General features: G+C 38.5%; 3 protein-coding genes across 7 annotated transcripts; 1 reads left to right on the forward strand and 2 right to left on the reverse strand.

Annotated features, from left to right (window-relative positions):
• Window positions 1-148: 148 nt before the first annotated feature.
• Klp64d (kinesin-like protein 64D) lies at window positions 149-3768 on the reverse strand. Its single transcript, XM_076781008.1, has 9 exons — window positions 3506-3768; window positions 2895-3313; window positions 2636-2826; window positions 2428-2567; window positions 2158-2355; window positions 1693-2084; window positions 1173-1590; window positions 976-1101; window positions 149-897 (listed from the first exon to the last, which is right to left on the reverse strand). Exons 1-9 carry the CDS (start codon window positions 3518-3520, stop codon window positions 760-762), a joined length of 2037 nt encoding a protein of 678 aa, XP_076637123.1. The 5' UTR covers window positions 3521-3768; the 3' UTR covers window positions 149-759.
• A 945-nt stretch (window positions 3769-4713) lies between these two features.
• Superdeath (Suppressor of ER stress-induced death) lies at window positions 4714-23691 on the forward strand. 3 transcript variants are annotated; one of them, XM_076781006.1, is made up of 17 exons: window positions 14192-14870; window positions 14947-15400; window positions 16022-16333; window positions 17344-17713; window positions 18717-19015; window positions 19226-19384; window positions 19456-19755; window positions 19919-20102; window positions 20236-20392; window positions 20455-20536; window positions 20620-20803; window positions 20880-21087; window positions 21224-21501; window positions 21593-21792; window positions 21872-22183; window positions 22306-22387; window positions 22535-23691. In XM_076781006.1, the coding sequence occupies exons 4-17, from the start codon at window positions 17357-17359 to the stop codon at window positions 22682-22684; spliced, it is 2952 nt and encodes a 983-aa protein (XP_076637121.1). In that variant the 5' UTR covers window positions 14192-14870; window positions 14947-15400; window positions 16022-16333; window positions 17344-17356; the 3' UTR covers window positions 22685-23691. The 3 variants fall into 3 exon arrangements, with proteins under 3 accessions (XP_076637120.1, XP_076637122.1, XP_076637121.1); XM_076781007.1 differs by lacking the exons at window positions 14192-14870; window positions 14947-15400; window positions 16022-16333 and adding exons at window positions 8156-8288; window positions 11008-11219; XM_076781005.1 differs by lacking the exons at window positions 14192-14870; window positions 14947-15400; window positions 16022-16333 and adding an exon at window positions 4714-5086.
• Window positions 6261-13040, reverse strand: LOC143349620 (organic cation transporter protein). 3 transcript variants are annotated; one of them, XM_076781010.1, is made up of 2 exons: window positions 12969-13039; window positions 6261-8537 (listed from the first exon to the last, which is right to left on the reverse strand). In XM_076781010.1, the coding sequence occupies exon 2, from the start codon at window positions 8307-8309 to the stop codon at window positions 6621-6623; it is 1689 nt and encodes a 562-aa protein (XP_076637125.1). In that variant the 5' UTR covers window positions 8310-8537; window positions 12969-13039; the 3' UTR covers window positions 6261-6620. The 3 variants fall into 3 exon arrangements, 2 of the variants coding, with proteins under 2 accessions (XP_076637125.1, XP_076637126.1); XM_076781011.1 differs by lacking the exon at window positions 12969-13039 and adding an exon at window positions 12548-12564; XR_013080952.1 differs by lacking the exon at window positions 6261-8537 and adding an exon at window positions 9499-9624 and having other exon boundaries at window positions 12969-13040.
• Window positions 23692-23793: the final 102 nt, after the last annotated feature.

Raw genomic sequence — 23793 nt, forward strand, 5'->3', positions numbered from 1 at the left:
ATGTTTTATTGGAAATATATCGACTGAACCGCCAGGTGTACGATTTTAAGTGATAGAGTCACTGTTTAGGGAAACACACGAACCCCTTGATTGCTTTCCAGAACAGGGAATAAATTAGTATACAGAGACACGTTAAAACGTATATGTATAGAGTAAAACATTTTATTTCTTATCACACAGGTACAGCACAAATTTTCCTCTCTAAAATCTTTATACCAAACTTCTATTTAATAATAATTTATATTGCATGCTGTTAAATATGAAAATGTAATTTCTATATATTCATTATTAATTTAAGTATCGACATCTAATATTTAACAGACATCACAGAGAAATATAAATACGCGAAACGTAAAATCTACTGTTATGACGATCCACTTCGATTGGTACAGCTTTTGTTTTAAGTTAGAAGGAAATTATCTGATTTTAGTAAATTAAATCTCCGTCGAGTTTAGTTAGAATTTTGTTCATATTACAACTTATACAACATGATTCCGATACCAGTTATCGTAAATAGATTCTTTTAGGCAAGATATTTTTCTACTCTGTCATATATTCTTTGCTTTCATATAATATCCAAAATACGATCGAACGTATTTACTAAAAATTGGAATAAATGTGTAATTATATGAAACGCACAGTTCTTCGTACAAATTATATAAACAAAAATAAATTAATATATCTCGGAAAAAAAATTCTAAAAAAAAGGTACTTAATGAAAAATAAATATATCTATCATTTTGTAACTTAAATACAATTTTAGTGCGGAGTACGTCTGTGGGCCGTTGTTGGTCTTGGAACTCCGGATCGTCCTCTTATTTTCTTTGGTTGGACAAAAGTATTGTCAATTCCAGTATTATACGAAAGATATATATTCGACATATCAGGTTGAGTAAGCTGCAAATTAAAAATGTTATAAATGTTACAGTTTATGCTTGTAAAATTGCCTTCTTCTCGTGGAAAGACGATACATACGTCTTTGTTACTCCCTACTGGTGGTACTGCTTGTGCCTTGCGCATGTTATTACCAGTATACGCTACACATTTCAATTGCCATTCTCCAATATCTTCGTTCCAATGAACATATCTTTCAATCATCGTCTGCAAAGAAATTAAAATTATTACACGCGCGTTGTATGCATTTACGGATATAGCTGTACGTTTATACATACTTGATACTGTACAGGAATATAACTGTTTACGATCAGCTCTTGGAGCTGTAATTCTCTTCCAATACCTCTCACTCCTTCCAAAAGTCCTTCCATTTCTCTTTGATGTTCTTGTTGCAAGTCGGACAATTCTGCCCTAACGGACATTAACATCGTATGCACTCGGGCCAATTTTTTTGTTTTTCCTGCAGCTTCTTCCTGCAAAGAAGAGTATTTCTCTTCTATGTCGATACGTTCAGCTTCTTTCGCTTCGATCGCCTTTTTCAATTGTTCTTCTCTGCTTTTACGTTGCTCCAGCTCGATTGCCGCAGCAGCCAATAGCTGTTCTTGAGCTTCAGCTTTCTCCAATAAATTTTCGCCTCCGACTAAAATCTTGTTTTGTAAATTCTGCATTTTCTCTCGCAATGCTTCCTTCTCGCTCCTATAAAAATTAGCATTTACAGCAATGCCTTGAAAACTGGCCAAAGTTCAAGTTGACACCCGACCAATTTCCAACGCATCAATTCAATTTTAAAAAACTTACTGAGTCCTTTTTAGTTCTATAACATCTTTGTCATCCGGACTTTTGTCTTCTCTCTCGGCTTTGTCGATCTTCTCTGTAGAATCTGCGTCTCGGTCCTCTAGTTCTTCCATCGTTAATATCTGACTTCTTCTACGTCTTGCTTTTTTCTCGTGCTTAGTTTCTCCCGTGTCCTCAGAATCTTCAGTGTCGTCTTCAGACTCTGAGATCTCGGCACCGTTCTCTTCCAACTGTTTGCGTAACTGTTCAATTTCCACTTGAAACTGACGAAGCAAAGCATCCTTTGGATCTTCGTTGATCCTCGCCCGATTTTTAATGTTTTTAGCACGGTTCGCGTAACGAAGCGTGCTTATAGTCTCGTCATAGTTTATATCTGCGGGACTTATATTCGCACACTAAATTCAAGCAATCGATTAGTATAATTACTTAATGAATTCCATTCTTTTAAAAGAAATTACGAAATATTACCATTAACGTTTTCGAGTTGCCACCCAACGAGTCTTGAAGCAATCTTGTCAGTTTGGAATTTCTGTAAGGCACGTGTGAACTTTGACCATCGACCAATGAGGATATTACATTACCTAACGTTGAAAGTGATAAATTAATTTTTGTCGCTTCTCTTAAACGAACTCCAGAAGCTTTAGTTTTGCTTTGTCGTTCAGAACCCTAATATAAAACAAAAATTTAATACGTATATTTTGGAAGAAACGCGGTACGTTCATCGAACGAATTACATACAGCTAAATCAACTAAATGAAGTTTGCCCATTTTGACATGTTGTTCACCGTCTTCTCCAAGTTGACTAGACTCGACGGTGATTGTGAATATCGCATGGGATCTTGAACTCGATACGTTCATCGCTGTAGCCCCAACGACACCTACAAAGAAACACATTGCGTTACTATTATAACGTCGTTATTTTAACATAGAAGTTTTCTATACTTACGATTCTTGTTGCCAAGAGACATTATTCGATCTAAATCGTCGGCATTATTTACGACGTAACCACTAAGATCTTTCACAAATACTCCAATGTCGGGTCTTTCTTTTACTTCTAGTCTTGTGTTTTGATCTTTACCTAATAGATCTCTAACTTCCTCGTTATAAATCTCTAAATAAGTTGCACGTACTAGGAATCTGTTAACAAAATCGCTTTAAACATTCGTTCGAAAATGTTCATTGATGTTCCTTGAACGTATACTTACTTCTGGTTGTCGTGAGCTTTAGCTATATGCCCAAAGACGTGTGCAAAGCTGTTAGGAATAATACCTCTGAGCTGTGGCGACGTTTTCGCGCCGGACATTGTGTAAGTTTTACCAGTGCCAGTTTGTCCATAGGCAAATATAGTTCCATTATAACCTTGTAAAACTTTGTCCACGATAGGTCTCGCAGTCTCATTGTAAACATCAACTTGCGTTGAATCTGTATCAAAGACAGCATCGAAAGAGAAAACTTTTGGTGGCTCTCCCTGCGCTGCATTTGCATTTTCAACGGTTATTTCGCTATTTATAGAATCCACATGTACTATATTTTTACAATGTCCATCCAACTCCTTTCCATTTAAAGGGCGAACGCGAACCACAACCCTAACATTTTCTATTTCTCCGAGTTCCGTCGTGCTATCCTATATAAACAATCGTCAGAAAGATACATAATTAACAGAATATAGAAATTAAAATATCTAAACGTTCGATTTATATAAGTTTAATTTAATGGTACAATTACGATGACACAGTTTGACAGATAGAACTGTCAAACGAATATTTAATAATATCGCTTAAGATACGTGTATCTTAAAATATAGAAAAGTACTAACTTCAGACCCCGGCATTTCAGCTTCGTTTCGTTTTAAAGTCACATAAAAACACGATTCAGAGCATAATATTCGATCTCAAAACACTGGTGGAACGCGACGAAATAGCAGACGACCTCCGTAAACAAATGGATCGATTTGTATGGTTGCAATTACATACATGAAGATTGGTGCAGGCAAGTCACGTCATCTGTGTCCGCATAGTTGGAAACTCGATAGATAATTAATCGACGTTTCTTTCTTTTAGAAATATTTAAAAAGTAATCTTTTTAATGTAATACCATAAACGAGGTATACGAGTAGACCTTTCACCCAATGTATTTTTTCGGCCCATTTTTATGGGCCTCTAGAGCCCCATTACCATTTGATCTAGAGCCCCTTACCAACAGATTTAGAAATGAACACGAAAAGAAGCGAGACAGAAAATGAGATTACAGAAATTTTATTATATTTTAACTTTATTTATTTAAAAAATAACTCGATATCTTTAGTTTAGTAATCCAGCTTGTAAAAATGTAAAAAGGAGATCGATGGAATTTTGATTTCATCTATCTCCCTTCGGGTCTCCACTCGCAGCAACCTCCTCGTGGTGAGACCTGGGTAATATTATTTATCGTTTAATTAATAATCGTATCGCTCTTAACTGGGTAATGCAATTATTAATTAAAAACTAAATAATATTAGCAAATTGGCTGCGATCCGCCTTGCATAGATCATCATGAATATAGAGCTTCTTTACTAGGTTAGTTTTGATCCTCATTGATTCATCAAAGATTCTAGAATATTGTCATAGACAAGGTATAAGAGTAGATCTTTCACCCAATGTATTTTTTCGGCGGGAATATTTTACGCGCGAAGCAGAGCGCCACCTTAGAGTCTTCCATAGGTTACTCCAGATGGCGTTACAACCCCATTGCCACTCTGGGGAAAATCTTAACTAAAGTAAAAGTTACTAGGAAATCATTACAGAGGAGTGCCCTCTGTGATGACATTCTTATTACTAGCTTATACGTTATGGATATCAATCTTAATTATAGTATTTTGGCTTACTCTTAATATTTACAGGTATCATTGATCTGACACTTAGACTAAATTTTTAAACTGTTATTTTTAAATAAATTGTTTGTTTAAATAAATTGTTCTCTCTTTTTCAAGTGAAAAATCAGACTCTCGTTTAGGATGGCTAGTTCTGAATTGACTGTGTCCGTTATTCGCGAGTCGTGTTTCGCGCGTGCGCGTCGAAAATGGCTCGTGTGACTCCTTGATCGACTAGTTTAGAAAATTACGTAAAATGTGTTGCGAAATAAACAAAGAAGCTCTAAAGGTGGATGTTGAAATAACTATCGAACAACTAGAATCTTACTGCGAAGTTCATCACCCGAATAGCTCATGTCGAACTGTGATAATTGACTCTAGATAATTATAAATTTGGCAACAAAGGCGGAGTCTACTTTCGTTGTAAACATAACCTGACTAGAATAATCTTCGGTGTTTTTTTTATCAAGTCTTTATTTGTGCAACAAGTGAAAATAAGCTGTGATATAGTGAAATAATTATGTTGTTGTGTGATAGGATATAATGCAGGTTTGTCCCTTACTATATTAATTACATTGATTTTTCTTATTTTTTGTAGTAGCTTAACAGAATCTAAAGTTTAAGTTGTCAAAGCGGCCAATTAGTTGCATTTATTTTGTAACGTTAGTAATTTTACGAGTGTATTTTCGATTATAAGAAATATCATAACAGCCCACTAAAATCGATTATGCTTCTGAACTTTCATTTGCTAAGAATGACATTCATTATTATGCCATATTTCATTGTTTAACATTCTTTTAATGCTATTCTCATGAATAATATATTTTTTAAAAGTATAAAGCCACATTTTTATGTGACAATAAACTGTCGTGATAGTATAATAGTATTTTTTTGCTATTTTCGTGCAATTTGGTATTATATAACTTCCAGTTTCGTAATATTTGCAAAACGATAAAATTTATTGGCAGAAAATCAAAATTGTCACGTTACTGTCATTCTTATGACTTTGGATTTGTGCGTCTCTGTTTATCCAGTGCAAAATTGGACTCTGACAGCTTCACTGCGTCTCATTCAGCATGGTTAGCACTTACTAGAGTTGATTGAGAGGTTAATAATTATGTTTTGGTATTAGCATTTAATAGTCGTAATATTGAGGCAAAATTAAAATTTCCCTCCTCTTCGTTTAGTTTCTATGGTGGACGTTGGTGGCGCTGCGGCAAGACCTTCGAGTAGTTTCTATCTACCACGTTATTAGTCGGTTTGCGTCGTAGATCGTTACGCGTAATAACTCGAATTCTATAAAACTTTGGCCAAGGATTGAGAAACTGGTGGCAAGACCACTAAAAACATATTGTAAATGTTATAATTATCCGAAAGAATTGTACTGTTGTTAACTAGTATAAAAATCTGTCATATTCGTATCTATTTAGTCCATAACCTTTCGCCGTTTCGCCTCATTGCGGTCACATGGTTGTGTTTACCTCTTTCCTTCGAGCTGTGCACAGTATAATCACCCAAATAAATTAGTCGATTGGTGAAGAAAAAAGTGTAGTTATAATTACTAATGATTTTCCACCCAAGTTTCCTAGAACGAGCTTCTTTTTATTCGTAGTTGATGGGTTTCTCACTTTTGTAAATGTTTACAAAAATGGCTACTCCTTGTGTACCGTCCACTTTCCATAGTGGTTCAGAAGATTTTTCTTTTCACTTGTGTAAGAAAATAACGATATCATCAGCATTAAAACTTTCTTTGAATCGTAGACTTATAAAACGTTTTATTAGTTTGGGTGGAACTGAAGTAGTAAATTAATTAAGAGAAAGAAATAATAATGCGAGAAAGATGCAGCTGGATATAGAGGGTTTTCGTTTTCTCTGGAAGTGTTAGAGGAATAGCAAGAAGGTTTTTGTGCATTATTAATGTACATGGATTAGTTTGAATTTTAATAATGTTTCTTTTAATTTTTTTATAGTTAGAAAGGCACTAATTCTATTTAAATTGGGAATCACAGCTCGTTTGAAATGATGTTGTCGGTCCACTACCTACAGAGTCTTTGTCATGTTGATAGATTTGACAAGGTAACGATTACTTTGCATCTTGGTTGAGCCTTTCCTTTTCCTCTTTGTCACCCAGTTGGCTCATAGTGACTTGATAGGTGGTGCTAGTCTTCCTTGAGCCAGCACAAGTGGTGAAGCAGGTGTCGTGCTTTCCAAAGTTCTCTCCATCCTCAATGGTCTCTGGCATGGGCTGGTTGACAGTCTCCGGAAGATAGAGCGATAGAAACCCGGATACCAGAGCCACGAAACCAAAAAGAATCGCTGGCACCTTTGGATTCAACGAATCCAGCAACATGATCATTGGCGTGAGGGCTCCGCTGAGCCTCGCGCACATGGATCCGATCCCCAGAGCAGTGTTCCTGACGACCGTGGGGAACAACTCGGCCGTGTAATTGTAAATGACCGCGAACGAGCAAGCTATGCAAGCCTTTCCAAATAAAACTATAACGACGATCATGGTTGCAGCCAGGTCGGTGCCTTTGGGAACAATGGAAGCAATTATACAGCACACACCGCCGATCAGCATAAAGGAGCAGACCATGCAGCGTCTTCCGGTCCGGTCCATAGAGAAACACATGAAAATGTACGCGGGTAGCTCCACCAGACCGCTCAGGAACATCATCAGGAACGGATTGCCCACCAGGTTGCCCGCGTTCAACGATAAACCATAATAAACGAGAGAATTGGCAAACCAGTTGAGACACACGTTCAGCGTCTTCTTCCTGAGATTCGGCGTTTTGAAGAGGTCCAGAGCCCCGTACGATTCGTCGTTGTCCTCCTCCCTGTCCAGGCGACGAATCTTGGCCTCGGTGATCAGTTTGGCCGCGTCCACGTCCACGTTGGACCCGTTCATCTTCAGAGCCCTCTGTACGATAGCGATGGCCTCGGAGACGCGACCTTGGGCCCACAGCCACCTAGGCGACTCGTCCATGAGCCACCAGTGGCCAATCAGGAGCGAGCTATGGAGCCCGTAAACGATCTGCAGCCACATGCGGTCCTTTATCACAACTCCCCACACGGCTACTAACATGAAACCGACGGCGAAAGCCAGCTGGAACATGGCCCCGCACACGGTCCTTTTCGACGGACCCACCAGCTCCATCGTCAGGACGAACCCTGTTATGTACGCGCCCGCGGATCCAAAGATTCCGTAGAGGAACCGCAGGAACAGAAAGGTATAGTACTCGTTCACCAAGGCCACGAACACTCCGAGGAACAGTTGGGCGACAGAGGACACGTAGAATATTATCTTTCGGCCGTATTTGTCCGCCAGACTGCCCAGAGTCACCGCCCCCACGAACACACCGAACATGTAGGTGGATTGAGCCACGGAACCCATCCACCGTTGCGAGCAAACAAAGTTCCACTCCATGCCGCGGGACGATTCGAAGTATCGGGTGTCGTAGATCCACGCATCACAGTCTCTGATCGTCTCGTTCGCGTCTAGATAGTGGCAGGAGTCGATGGGTCGCGGAACGGTCTCCAACAAGGAGGAATTCCACGTGGAGGACGTGATGTTGAAAGAATCAATCACAGACGTGAATCCAGGGACGTTGCACTTGTGCGGGGGCACGGCCGCGACTGTCAACAGCGTCAACATGTGAAGCCCCGCCGTCAGGGCACCGATTATGTGCAGGGAGAACTGCCAACCTTGGTATTTACCGAACTCGCCCAGCTGGCCCATTAACTCCTCCAGGTTATTGTCCACGCTCGCCATATTTATTTTAATTTACACCTTTCTGTTCCACAGTTTACAGGTTTCCACAATCCGACAGAACTGTATAGGTGTTATCCGTCTGTCTCTCGGTGGGACTATTTATCCATTTATTCCTAATATTTTCCAAACACCCCCAGAATTTCACTAATTTCAATTTCCTTTGTTTAGGTTTCGATTATCACGAAACAATTATCTTCATCGATGTTGCTTTGCCATTGCGTGCGTGATCTGAAAGGAAGAATATTATTATTATTAACGCTACCTTCTATGAAGAGTACCGTGCTCCGCTGACTTGAAATCCCGTGGGACGGCACAGGAGCAAGAGGAGTCTGACTGCTCATCTATCTATCTTGCTCTCTTGCTCTCAGGTAGACCACATGTGTGTGTAACTGCCGCGACGAATAGCGAACCAATGTGTACGTGGGAATAGATATATCCCTTCTACTTTTCTCGCATTCCTGCCACGGGACTTCAAGTCAGCGGAGGACAGTACTCTTAAGGTGCATAGAATTCCGTCGAAAGTGATCAAAGTTTTATCGACACATTCCAAGTGTGTCTGTGTATCTAAATAATTGGAGAAGTAACATTTTAACAAACGTTAGTGCGTATGAAAGTATTGTTCTTATGGAAAGTGTTCTCACCTAGAATATCCCCTGAGGTTATTTTTATTTTATTTAACGACTCTCTTCACGTACACGGTGTCTAACACCCGAACGTACACGGTGTCTAACTTGGCAAACATCAATCAGGCGCGTTTGGCTGGCAACTTTCACACGATATTCCTTTCCACGCGGCGTTGCATCACGGAATCAGTGAACAACGTTCGTTATATTCGTTATGAGCGATCGGGCGACCAATGCCAATGAACTCGCGCGGCAAAAGTAGAAACGAAATGACCTAAAGTCACGCATTATCTCTTGGCCTTGTATTAATTATCGTTTCACAATGTACACATGCATTTGCATACGCAGAAGCAAACAAGCCACTGTCGAAATCGAACACTGTATTTTATTCTATTTTAGCCACGATCATTCGTTATTGAGTTTCACAGAAATAACGAAACCCATTTCCTTCGTCAGGTAACAGGTTATTTTTTTTTATTTTATTATATCAAGATAAATGAGATAATTGATTCCGAAATATTTTGTTAATTTTTTCGCAAGGGATGCCAAGCAATCGAGATACTCACCACGACTTGTTGGAGGTTTTGGCCAACTCCTATTTACGCTTGCACCGTACTGACGGAGATAAGGCTGAAAGGCGATTAATCGAACGATACTCGGCGGGCAGAAAATTTTCTCAGTTCGTCGAGTGGCTCTTGATTCAATTAGAAATCGTTTTAAATTTTGACCTCGACGTTAATGGACGAAAACTCGATGGCACGGTAGCAATTTTGCTTTGGCTGGTTAGTTGATTGTTCATCGAGACGCGTTTCATGACTGATGTGCTTGCCGCGAGATAAACTGGAGCAAACCGTTAAGAAAGGTGCACGTTGGATCACGTGTAATAGATCCGTGTGCCTTTCAAGTACTATCGAGATACGCACAAGTATTTGTACACTGTAATCCACAAGTGCCCTATGTACATAAACGTAAATTGCCCGAGTGTTTTACGAAACGATAATGACTGATAAAACGTTTTAATTCTTGTTACTTCTCGATCAAAGTCTGAAGACCGGATAAAATTAAAAAAATTCGGTATTTACGGGCAAGTAATTTCTTTCTGGCTAAGAATCGAAAGATACAAATGTTGAGACAAGTGAAAACTGTAGAATAATATTTATACCTATCATATCGAGAAAAAATAACTTTGACAAATTTTTAGAGCAATTTTGTGCCACCATTTTAGCCACTTAATTTAATTGGACGTTGATTTCTAGGAAAATACTTTTAATACTTCAAACGAAACACCCGTTATAGCATAGTGACATTATTCCGGATTATAAAATTTAACGCTATTTTTTATTTAAATAAACCGCTCTATTTCAACCTTGCGTCGTTCAGGCGTGTCCGTTGAAACGAGATTTCGCTTCTGAATTATGCAACTTACCACGTATTATTCATTATTCGTAACATTTTCAATTATTCACAGACATCAATTTTATATGGAACAGGAAAGAATATTTAAACAAAAATAAACGATGGACAGTTTATTCGTATTCTTGAAAAATTACAACAAAGTAAATCCGGCAAAGTTGATTGAAAATTATTCGGGAAAATACCGTGGTGTTATTTAAAAAAAAAAAAAAAATAACAAATATTTCTCTCTTGGATTTTCCATAACTGTGAATTCCTCGCGAGTAATTGCTTAGAAAGGAGCAATTACGACATACTTTTGTAACGTATGTGGCAATAATTTGTAGAAGGGAAAATTATTGTCCAACGTTTGCTTGTTACTCGTTTACGCGACAAGATTATGCTAATTTTGCATAGCTGCGGGCCTCGCCAAAGTCGACAGTTTTCTTTAACACCCTTGCCATACGCCTTTTCACTAGGAGCTAAAAAAATTAGATTAAATTCGAAAGGTTCTCGATAATAAATGTAAACAATAATTAAAAATCTGTTAGTTTTCAAACGTTCAACATTGACATCATAAAATATTGACTCTTGTTGATATCTTCTATCAAAAGGATCGAATCGAATTTTTATTACACGATATTTAACCCTCTGTTGTACGAGTTTTATTTTATTTTGTTCAGATTTGCGGATGTTGTTGGAAATCGCGATGGTGATGTATGTCGATACCGACATACTGAAGGAAACAGGAATGATTATTACGTTGGCGTGGCGGGTAATCTTGTAAGAACCGTAAGAGGAATCATGTATCGACATTCCAGGATAGTTGCCAAGCAGGAAATATTCCTAAAAGGGAATTAGAAGACGTCGGCGATGGATACAGATCTGTTCAACGGTACACAAAAATTGAGAATGCATACATGCATACATACAGGGTGTTCGGCCACCCCTGGGAAAAATTTTAATGGGAGATTCTAGAGGCCAAAATAAGACAGGAATCAGAAATATCAATCTTTTTACCGAGGCTTCGTTAAAAAGTTATTAAAAAATTTTAAATCATTCGGAAAAAATTGTTTTTGATTGCAGGGGTTAATTACAAGCATTTTTCTTCAATAGACATACCCCCGAATTCCTACGCGTTTTCGAGAAAAAAATTCGATTAGGTGAAATTTTTCGGCGAAATTGAAAAGTTTCAAATCATTTTGGAAAAATTATTTTTAGTTGCAGGGGTTAATTACAAACATTTTTCTTCAATAGACATACCCCCGAATTCCTACGCGTTTTCGAGAAAAAAATTCGTGGTGTGAAATTTTTCGACAAAATTAAAAAATTTCAAATCGTTTTAAAAAAATTATTTTTAGTTGCAGGGGTTAATTACAAGCATTTTTCTTCAATAGACATACCCCCGAATTCCTACGCGTTTTCGAGAAAAAAATTCGATTAGGTGAAATTTTTCGGCGAAATTGAAAAGTTTCAAATCATTTTGGAAAAATTATTTTTAGTTGCAGGGGTTAATTACAAACATTTTTCTTCAATAGACATACCCCCGAATTCCTACGCGTTTTCGAGAAAAAAATTCGTGGTGTGAAATTTTTCGACAAAATTAAAAAATTTCAAATCGTTTTAAAAAAATTATTTTTAGTTGCAGGGGTTAATTACAAGCATTTTTCTTCAATAGACATACCCCCGAATTCCTACGCGTTTTCGAGAAAAAAATTCGATTAGGTGAAATTTTTCGGCGAAATTGAAAAGTTTCAAATCATTTTGGAAAAATTATTTTTAGTTGCAGGGGTTAATTACAAGCATTTTTCTTGAATAGACATACCCCCGAATTCCTACGCGTTTTCGAGAAAAAAATTCGAGAAGGTTGATATTTTTCGATAAAATTAAAAAATTTCAAATCATTTTAAAAAAATTATTTTTAGTTGCAGGGGTCAATTATAATCATTTTTGGTCATTAGACATACCCCCGAATTCCTACCCACTTTCGAGAAAAAAATTCATTACGTGCGTAACTTTGAACGTTAATAACTTTTTAACGAAGCCTCCATCAACAAATTAGTATTCTTGATTTTCGTCTTATTTTGGCCTCAAAAATCTTTTGTTATAATTTTTTCCAGCGGTTGCCGAACACCCTGTATAATAGTAATTTTTTTTCATGGCGGTACAATACATTTTAATATGTATCAAACGGTTTTTCTCGCTAACTACAAATATTATTACAATGTAATCGTCGTGTCGGCGAGTTTCGATAGAACCGTGCGAATATAGATGTAGCGTTAGGCGAAGCTTGACCCAGACCACGCTGGCTCGAATCGGGGTGATCCAATATGCTTAAAGGGATTTGGAGACGCTCTTGCACCGCGAAAGCATGAAATATCGTCAGCCTGTCGATGTCTATTCACTGTTGCAGAACGTGTACAATAATAAAAAAAAAGAAAATAAGAAGAAAAAATCGAAAGAAGCATACGTACAAGACTTTGAATGAAACTCTTAGTAGTTATGATCGTCGAGTACTGTTGGAATGTTTGTTAACGTTTTACGTAAATTTTATAAAATTCTTAACGCCCGGGTCGGTCGCGGTTTGCAAGACAATGGTCGTTTCTGCGAGGAAATTAGTGAGAAAAAGAATGCGTGTACTCACAGTGAATTGGAATTGGTGGTGTGCCAGGATAGTAAAGTTGAAAATGTGTGGTACACACGAGAGTACGGAAACCGTCTGCGAACGTTTCTAATCGTTCGAAGCACTCTAGCGAACGACCCGCGTACTTCTTATTGGTAGGAGATAACGAAGAAATGGCGGTAACGGAATAAAAATTCTTTGACGGATAGTGTTGCAGCGTAACACGGTATTTTTAATGTTGCAGCTGACTGATATGGTAATTTATTCGTAGACGCGTTATCGCTAGATACGCACTGAAGATAGATTCCTAAACATTTGCAAACCATCGTCATCCATCAACACACAGAAATTGTCAAATTAGATTCTAACTATTCAATCGAAGAAATGATATATTTTTAGTGTAAGGACACTATACAATGTGGATATTTTAGCGAAGGGTCAACGACCTACTGTTTTGTGCAAACTATAAAAACCGTGTTACTGTCGTCAGCAATGAAGATAGGTGTATCTTAGAGTATAATTACGAATAATTGTTTTTTATTCGAACTCTTGAAACAATATATTAAATTCGCTTTTGTTTATAGTTTTCAGCAATCTTGGCTTTCCTTCTGCAAATATTTTCGTACGAACGAACGTGATTAATTTAGATGTTCAGTATTTGATTTTGCCTAAAGTTGGTCCTATTACTGGCACGTTTAAAGAAACTGAACTTCATTGAAGTCCGCTAAGAAGGAAGGGAGGAAGTGGAAGAGCTAGATTTGAGAATCGAGTTATCTCGGGTTATTCATTCAAGCACGAAGGAGGTAGCTCTCGTTATCCGATTATGCGATTTACTTTTACGATCGTACCTACGTACTATGTGGACGTAGCGTAACAGGGGTAAGGGAGAGGGATATATGGCATGGAGGCAAGTGGATAATGATAGCGTTGGATATGGTTGGTCTATCAGTTACTCGGTGAACCGAGTCACGAGTACCGTCGTGACAAATAACTGACCTTCCCTAATCGGTTCTCGTATAAGCAAAAAGGCTCGTTGAAACTTTCAATGAAAATCTTTCAAACTTAAGAAGTTAATTAGTTAATTTCTGCATTGGTGTTGATGAAAAGAAAGCGTGCAACATTTTATTCGACGTAGCGTTTATTTCAGACCCAGGTATTTTCTTCTAGATAAACGCGTTATTGATCATTTATTAACGGGATTAAACCCTTTAGTACAAAGATGTAATATGTAAAGAGCTACAGGTGTGGATAGTCGAACGTTATCAATTCGGTATCTGTTTTATTTGCACTACTATTGTATTTTGTAACTTTCAAGTGTATATCTCTTTGGACTCTACAAAGTATCTCCTGAGATAAGAACCGATATCACACTCGACATAAGAGTGCTAAGGGTTAAATAGAACAGGCCTGTACTGTTAAATTTATCAATGGTGTTGTTAAATTAACAAACATTTTAAGGTCGATGACAAGTTTCAAAATAATTACTGTTGCAACACACGATGGCGAATGTAACTTGCGAAATCGGTTGTCGGAGCTCTGACGCGTTGCAACACGTTTTCCGTGGTGTTTCATTTTCTTGCAATGGCCATTAATTCGAGAAAAAACAACATACGATGATAAGAAACGGACGGAGCAGATACACCGTTAATACCGAGCGTCTCGTGACCGATGAAACGAGTAATAAAATGCGCTGACTGTTAATATCGCCGTAAGCTGATCCGGTTGCTTCTTTTAGATTCTTTTGGGGAGAAGTTTGCGATACCAGCAACGTCCATTTTGTAATTAAAAATTACGTTCGACTGTAGAGAAATTGTCAACATCCCACGGCGTAGCGTACCGATTATGATAATGGTGTATTAGAGCAGGTGGTTCCTCTGGAATGAAAGAAAAGATTCCTTGTCCTGAAGTAAACAATAGTAATAGGTAAAACAAAGGTTTACAAGCTGTATTTTTTAATGAAAGGTTTTTATTTAAAATAACCATGTGCTTTGTTTGTTAGTTGAGCCCAGGTCGGTTGAAATAAATGGCGGTGTTTTGTTCCGTAAGAGTACACCAGAATGAACTGTAACCTAATCTTGGTCCTATGTGGGTGGGACACGTCCCGAGGGATCGAATTATACGCAGAGAATTTGAATTCGCCCCTATCGAAAGCCTCCCGAGAAGAAATTTGATGTCTTTTCTAATGAAATCGAGAAATGGCGTCGGATCCTCCTTTATTCGTCGTGTTTGTTACACGCAATACTTTGGAAGATTTTTCTGTGACGTTTGATCTACGTTTTGTTTGTTTGTTTGGTAAATAGAATTGCATTATCAGTTATCGTCGGTGTGAAATTGAAGGGGCTTCGCGTGATGATTCATCATAAACCGCCGCGGGTAGCAAAGATGATTTCAATCAATTAGGGACACGCGCCTGAATCAATTACCCACCTCCTGGTGATTTGGAGGATTATTGGGTACTGTATCTCGTGCCGTTGCTCGAGCTATAGCGATGCTTCCATGTGTAGTGGTTTAGCTTCCGTCAGGGATCAATCAGCTATACATATCATTTAATACATTGCATAGAATAGCTAATTAAAACGTTCACTGTCAGATCAAAACCGCGTAATATTCTGCAAAAGTAAAATTTTGATTTTAGACCATTGTAAGCTAATTTGTTAAAATTGTATCATAATGGTAAATCCTGTCACCCATGTATGAGTGACGTGACAGTGAAAGTGTTAACACGTCTGCCAGAGCAAACTTCTCAAATTAAAAGGAAATTAAATTTTTGTATTTAGACAATTGGAAATTAGCATATCAATAGTGAGTCAACGGACTGCGTCAGGAGTGGGGATGTAAACACGCTATGCCTTCTTCTCGTGGAAGGACGATACATATTTAACACTTTCACTGCCATGTCACACATATATAGATGACAGTTTTACCACTATGGAACTAAAAAATTAATTCTAAATAAATTTGGATAGAATTTGTGGATTTTAGCAAGCTTCTAAAAATAATTACTGGAACAAACTTTAGGTTGTGTAGTTTACAGTGGTCTAAGATTCAAATTTTGTTCTTGCAAAATATTGTAGGGTTTTGGTCTGGCAGTGAATATTGTCAGCTGGACGGGAAACGAGGATCGGGATCGAAAGGATGTAAGGTTACGGAAGGCGATAGGACGATCGACAGCCGGCCGGGCGATCGGACAGGAAGTTGCGCGTCGGTCCTTGGCAGTCGCTCGCAAGCCGTCGGCGCGTACAGAAGGTTCTCGCAGCGAGCTTTCGTCGGTTTATCGGTTATTTGAAAACTATCGTTCGCTAATAAGTGCTCGCCGTGATCTATTTACGCGAGTTCCGAGGACAGTATTCTCACCGCCTTTAAGCAACCTTCGACGATTGTTGATGGTAGGTAGAAGATCGTTATGAAACTCTGGATCGTTCATTAAAAATACGTTTCAATCTGAAGATTCAGTAATAGCGAGAACTTCAGTTTTCAACGATCATTTACTTTTAATTTTCTGCAGAATTATACGTTTGTTTATATTATAGAATAATTTTATTTAATTGTTAAATATTTACAAGTTTCATTTTTCAGAGAACAGTTTGTAAAATTATTTTTCGTTGAGTTGTCCGATCGTTGGTTATCGTTTGAACGTTGTATTCGAGCAGGGAACGTCCTTGGACGGTAGAAAAAACTTATAAACAGTAATAATATGTGTATGTATATCTCATCGATACTTAAAATTTCATTAGTATAATATAATAGTACATACTTCTGAGATTTAGCAAGGATTCTTTCTGGTCGTTTTATACACGGCCCTCGCGTTTCCTTGACGTGCTCAGTTCGAACGTGAAATTACTTTTAATGATCGGTTGCCTTCACCCTGTTTACACCAGCAGCCAGGAAATTTATCCGGGACAATGATCCAACGACAGCCTTGGAGTATTTCGTCATAGATGCTAATAATTCAATGTTTACGGAGTAGAAACTCGCGATGATAACCGATCGAATAATAGCACCGAGGACGAACAGCTTTTCGTCGAACTATACGTTTCAACAAACTGAACATTTATCACGTTACATTATCTACGATAAAACGACGTATGATTATTTATTTTTCGTAAAAATGACACGATTTCTAAATTTAGTTAATAATAACAATTGCAAAGAATAAGAAAGGTAAATTGAAATTGCAAGGAGATGGAAAAAAAATACATAATTATTAAATTTTTTTTAAGATGTTATATTACTTAAAAAGTTGTTGAAATCTTTAGGTACGTGTAATAGAATTTACCAAGAGGGCTTTGTTCGAATTTGTAGCGTATTCTTTAAATGGATATTTTTATAGAATATGTATATCGACCAAATACCGGAATCTAACGGGAATCATCGAACTTGTTTCTGCGGTTTTCAGGTTTGCACATGATATGACCCAGTCCCGCGAGGTTTTGGCAATGATGGACGCCCACACGACAACGTTCGGCCGGAAGCGAGGATGCACGATTTCACCTTACGGTGGTTTCCTCCTGGGTGCAGCGGTCCTGATATCCCTGGTAGTAACGGGACTCTTGGTCTATCATTTCGCGCCATGCCTCGAGGAGGAGCTCGTCAAGTCGTGCAACGATCACAGGAATTCCGATTTCGAATCCCGCGACGCGTCGTCCCCGGACTTGTTCCCCAAGAAGAAACTGGACGTCAGACTGCCCAGATCCGTCGTGCCAGACTCTTACGAGCTCAGGTTGACACCCTTTATATGGGAGGGAAACTTCACTTTCAATGGCGAGGTACTACACTGCCTGCATACCTCTCTTCTCCATTGTATCTACAGAGTGCTCGGCCACTTTTGGGAAAAATTTTAATGGGAGATTCTTGGGGTCAAAATAAGTCGAAAATCAAGAACAGTAATTTTTTAATTGAGGCTTCGTTAAAAAGATATTAACGTTTAAAGTTGCGAGTCTTGTGAGTGAGAACCACTATCATTCGCATGCAGCTGTTCGCAGATTGCCGATCTACAGGCGGAATTTTGAACGTTAATAACTTTAACAAAGCCTTAATCAACAAATTGGTATTCTTGATTTTCGTCTTATTTTGGCTCTCAGGGGTGGCTGAACACCCTGTATGCAACGTAAATAATTTATTTATAATTGTTAACCACTTCGTAGGATATTAAAACTTGTACTATCTATAATAATATTCACGGACGATAAAGAAAAACCTTTGTTATCGATTATCGAACAACCACGATTACTGTTACCCTTAATATTGTTTGATTAGTTTCTTTCTTTCATTTCACGAACAAAAGAGAATTCTAAATCCCGATACTCGCGTCAAAGGATGTAGATCAAGAGGCGAATACTTAATTCTCGGCCCCTTCTGGGTTCCATTTTTCCTTTTCATGGATTCGTGAAATAATATTGAAAACGAGGACGACGACGACGACGATTACGTGGTTCTCTGTGAGGGTGAAAGTACTCGAACTTGTTCGGTAAGCGATTCCAACTAGAAAGTTCGAAATGCTGTTTCTTCGTTCCTTGCCGAATAGTCGTGCTCCGTGATTAAAGAATAATTGGGTTAACAAATTCTTTCCACACGGATATTACAATTTTATTCATCTGTACATTTAAAGATTTCTGTTGTAAATATTTCGATAAATATGACGCTAGAAAATCAATAATTTTAGAATGAATGGAATACATAATTTTAAAACGATCTGGACCAAGTGGTTGAAAAAGAAGATTGTTAAATCGGTTGGCTGTTTGGTTGCACGGTTCCCCTTTTTATTTTTAGGTCAAGATACTAATAAACGTAACCGAGGACACAACAAATGTTACGTTGCACGCGGTCAGCATGGACATCGATGAAAGTTTCACGAACATCAAGGAGTATTCAGCTACGAGCAACAAGACCAGAGCAATTGGAATCGTGGAACAGAAAAACGACACTGAACGGCAGTTTCACGTGATTAAAATGTCGGACACGTTGGAGGGGGGCAAACAATACGTGGTGCATCTAAAGTTTGTTGGCTATCTGAACAACTATCTCCAAGGGTTCTATAGAAGCTCGTACACGGTTGGCAATCAGACGAGGTAAATGCCCAGGCAATTTAATTTACTTTTATTTTTATAAGTGTATATCCGTTATTTATCGTTTATCAATAAGAGAGATGCTTCTGATGAGAATAACTCGAAAGAGGAGTTTACTTTTCATCCGTGTCACACCCGAGAAACACTCGTCCCAGAAACTGGTGGAAACAGACAGGACTGTTCACCTGACTGTCTTCTGCTTTTCTATTGTAGATGGATCGCCGCGACGCAATTCCAAGCGACGGACGCTCGACGCGCTTTTCCCTGCTTCGACGAGCCAGCCCTGAAAGCCAGGTTCCAAATCAGCATCGCACGGCCCAGGAACATGACATCCATCTCGAATATGCCTACGAAGGGGGAGCCTATGCCAGTGTGAGTGACCTAGTCAGAATTTAAAAATTTAATTTTACAATTCTTTTCAACTTCCATATCGTATTTTTTAGACCTGGTTTACCTTCCTACGTCTGGGATCACTATGAACGCTCTGTGCCAATGTCTACGTATCTGGTGGCCTTCATAGTTTCGGATTTCGCCATGTTGAAATCGGAATCTGGGAACTTCAGAGTCTGGACACGTAGCGAGGCGATCGACCAAGCACGCTATTGTTTGAAGATCGGTCCGAAGATTCTCGAGTACTATGAACAATACTTCAAGATTAAATTCCCCTTGCCCAAGATTGACAACGTCGCTCTGCCTGATTTCTCAGCAGGTGCCATGGAAAACTGGGGCTTAATCACTTACAGGTAATTATAAACTATGCTCTCGAACAAACAGTACATTCTTTTAATGTTTAACTCAAAATCGCCGCTTTAAAGTTAACCAAGTACAACGCTACATTTAAAATAACACTGAAAATTCTCTGATTCGAATAAATTCTCTAATTCATTCGGTTAATTCTGCTTTCAGGGAGACCGGCATGTTGTATCAAGAGAATGTTTCGACCAGCAGCAACCAGCAACGAGTAGCCACGGTGGTGGCCCACGAATTTGCCCACCAATGGTTTGGAAATCTGGTCACCCCGAGTTGGTGGACGGATTTATGGTTGAACGAAGGCTTTGCCAGTTACGTAGAATACATCGGTATGAACCAAGTAAGTTGACGAATCCTTCATAAGAAAAATTTAACAAGATTCTTTCACTGTTCTCCAATTTACGTCAAGACCATTTCGAAAATCCACAAGCAAACTTATTACAAAAAACTTGTGAATTGCAAATTTTTCATAGGTGGAACCAACGTGGAAGGTTTTAGAACAGTTTGTCGTCCACGATTTGCAATCCGTCCTCGCATTGGACGCGTTGGAATCTTCGCATCCAATATCGATCGAAGTTGGCCATCCGGACGAGATCAACGAGATCTTCGACAGAATTTCCTACGAAAAAGGTATTAATTTGTCGTCGATTAAGCACAGAAACATCATCTTTCTAACGTTTGTTCACGAACAGGTGCTTCGATAATAAGAATGATGGACCATTTCCTCACTACCGACGTCTTCAAACAGGGCTTAACGAACTATCTGAACGGAAAGTGAGTATTCGTTTTCAATTATCGACTTGATCGTCAACTGGTTACTTTCCGTTACTAATTACTATTTCGTAACTTCGTGCCAGGGCATATCAAAGCGCCGAACAAAATGATTTATGGGATGCTCTGACGAAGCAAGCGCACAAGGACAAAGTATTAGATCCCGCGGTCACGATTAAGGAAATTATGGACACCTGGACGCTTCAGACCGGTTTCCCAGTAGTGACGGTCACTAGAAATTACGAAGACGGCTCCGCGATGTTGATGCAGGTCTGTTGCAAGCGAATTCCTCGCATAGACGACACAAATACCGTTTCATTGCGTCGAATCACATCGTTCGTTCCAGGATCGTTTTCTACTTCGCAATGCCACTATGAAAACCACGTCCGAAACCGAGCCATTGTGGTGGATACCGATCACCTACACCACTCAAAGCCAATTGGATTTCAATAGAACTCAGCCTTCCGAGTGGATGAAGGCTACCAAGTCGATTACGCTCTCGAATCTCAATCTAAACTCCACTGAGTGGGTAATATTCAACGTTCAGGAAACTGGTGAGACTTGTAATATCGCAGACTGTGTAAAATTGTGTTTAGCACGTTCGTTAATGGTTAACCTATCGTAACGTATAGCTTAAGTTCTGTTTCATTAACCTGCTCTTCAAAGATTATTTCGATATTGTTTCTTTAGGATTCTATAGAGTCAACTACGACAGATTGAATTGGCAAATGATAATTCATCAACTAAACGAAAACTCGTTCAAGGATATATCTACGATCAGTCGAGCTCAATTGATCGACGACGCGTTGAATTTAGCGAGAGCTGGAAGACTGGATTATGCTACCGCGTTGGATGTCACCTCGTATTTGGCCCATGAAACTGAATACTTACCTTGGAAGGCTGCTTTCACTGCCATGCATTATCTGGACGACATGTTGATCAAGATGCCAGGTTACGATAAGTTCCGAGTAAGCAATTAATTCGAAATTAACTAATGGAGAACCTTTCAACTATCGAGACGATTTTACATGTTCCACGTTTTTGCAAATATCTTTTCAGGTGTATGTTCTGAAACTTTTGGACAACGTCTACAAGCAGGTTGGCTTCAAGGATAATCCCGGAGATCCTCAGTTAACAGTTTTCACTCGAATCGACGTGCTGACTTGGGCATGCAGCTTCGGTCACGAGGACTGCGTGCAAAATGCCATGATGCAGTTCCATAATTGGCAAAACGCGTCGAATCCGAACAAACAAAATCCGTAAGTTTACGTTTACTTATTTTGATCCCGAGTTTCAGTAAAGTTGAAAGTTCAATTATTGCAAGTGATTTGTTCGCAGAATTTCGCCGAATTTGAAGACTGTCGTTTATTGCACGGCCATCAGAGTGGGTGGACAAGCTGAATGGGAGTTTGCTTGGCAAAGATATCTCGAAACGAACGTTGGTTCAGAAAAGGATCTGCTCTTGAATGCTCTGGGTTGCACTAGAGACATGTGGCTTCTAAGCCAATACTTAGATTGGACGATCACCGAGAATTCCGGGATTAGGAAGCAAGATGTATCCCGTGTATTCAGCTCCGTCGCCAACAACAACATTGGCCATTCGCTGACATTCAGCTTTTTCCGGAATAAATGGTACCGTCTTCGGGAATAGTAAGTGTCTCTTCAACTACGCTTACTGAAATAGTTTTTTAAACATTTTTCAAAGGCGCTATTCCAAAGAAAAAGAAATATTTATCAGTTTTCAATTTGTTGCGTGGCATTTTCTATTTCAGTTTCGGATCGTCTTTGTTGACCATTAACAGCATAGTGAAATCAGCAACCAGAGGCATAAACACCAAGTACGAGCTGAAAGATGTAAGTGTGAAACAAAAGATATCTATCTGAATATTTTAGTTTTAGTGAAATTGAAAATCAAAATTACTACGATTTTTATTTTATTCCAATAACACGGTATTCTGAAAAATATTATTAATAGTAAAACTGATGTATTTTCGTACGTAGCTGCTGGACTTTACGACGGAGCATAAGCACGAACTGAGCAGCGCCACGAGAACGGTTCACCAAGCGATCGAACAGTCTGAAGCCAATATACGATGGGTAAACACCAATCATGTTACGATTTACGATTGGTTGAAAAGAAACACCGCGTAATGAAACAAAGGTATTTGTGATGAATTTCTGACGTTTTCAAGAACGGGTATTCATTTTTTGAGACCGTAAGTCCCGGCTGTGTGTGGCAAATGTTCGCAAAACGCAGACGACGACGACGACGGTGTTTTTCAGATTTACAAACGTGTGTCGAGTGTTTTTGTAAGTTTTTTGTAAATATTTGTCGAATGATATATGTACAATTAAGTATTTAGATGTTTAGGCGATAGGATAGGTCGATTCCCGCCCACGTACATACAATTATTCAAATCCTCCATTCCTTGAGTGTTATAATCGAGCCACCTGATTAAGGAACCGATTGACTCCGTTAAATGGAAAGTAGAAAATTGTTATTTTTTTAATTTGAACGAATTTTACAGAATTATTTATTAGGTAATGTAGCTTTCATATTGCAGACTATTGAAAATATAATAATTATCGCGGAGTTAATAATCGCAGTTTGGCTCGAGAGCAAAGTATAACTTGGATCCATCTTTTCTAAAATTCCCAGTCGACCTCCAACCGCCCGGCCATTTTTAATTGATACCTTCAACTTCAATCTTCCCCGTTTAATCGTCATAGATAGTTTTAAATTGTTATTTATGAATTTTTGAGATCGTTTTTTGGCACTATGCCCACCAGGTACGTTAAATAATAAATTATAAACACTGTGTCGACAGTTGCAAATTACTACAAATAATTATGTGTTCGATCAGTAGGATGTGTAATGGAAGTTGTACATTCAGTATTAATCAAAGGACTTCCGAAATTAACGTTCACGGCGCACAAGATAAGATAACGATGAATTTGTTTATAATTAATAATCGTTTCTAGGCGATAAGCGCGCTGAAACGTGAACAGATCTAACTGTTACTGTTCGTGAAACGAGATTGTTGTTATATGAAAATATAAGTGTGTGTTGTGAAACAGAAAAAAATGATCTACCGTTGTAACAAGTATAATTATTGTATATTTCGGTTTCAATATAATAAAGTTGTATCGATTTTTTATATTTTTCTTTGCAGTTGACACACGTCGATAACTCAGTTTTGGACATATTTTCTAACAAAAATATCAATTATTACGCATAAAATATTTTCTTTTTTTTTTTA

This window comes from Colletes latitarsis, chromosome 13 (assembly GCF_051014445.1).
Source record: "Colletes latitarsis isolate SP2378_abdomen chromosome 13, iyColLati1, whole genome shotgun sequence".
Taxonomy (NCBI): domain Eukaryota; kingdom Metazoa; phylum Arthropoda; class Insecta; order Hymenoptera; family Colletidae; genus Colletes; species Colletes latitarsis.

What these genes read in the sequence shown, in the direction of transcription:
- LOC143349620 (XM_076781010.1), bottom strand. Translation starts at nt 8,309, where the DNA reads ATGGCGAGCGTGGACAATAACCTGGAGGAGTTAATGGGCCAGCTGGGC.
- Klp64d (XM_076781008.1), bottom strand. An exon ending in GTCTCTTGGCAACAAGAATC is followed by an intron (nt 2,568 to 2,635) that starts GTAAGTATAGAA and finishes GTTTCTTTGTAG; the next exon opens with GTGTCGTTGGGGCTACAGCG. An exon ending in TTCATTTAGTTGATTTAGCT is followed by an intron (nt 2,356 to 2,427) that starts GTATGTAATTCG and finishes GTTTTATATTAG; the next exon opens with GGTTCTGAACGACAAAGCAA.
- Superdeath (XM_076781005.1), top strand. Translation starts at nt 17,357, where the DNA reads ATGACCCAGTCCCGCGAGGTTTTGGCAATGATGGACGCCCACACGACA. An exon ending in CAGAATTTCCTACGAAAAAG is followed by an intron (nt 20,393 to 20,454) that starts GTATTAATTTGT and finishes GTTCACGAACAG; the next exon opens with GTGCTTCGATAATAAGAATG. An exon ending in TGGTACCGTCTTCGGGAATA is followed by an intron (nt 22,184 to 22,305) that starts GTAAGTGTCTCT and finishes TTTCTATTTCAG; the next exon opens with TTTCGGATCGTCTTTGTTGA.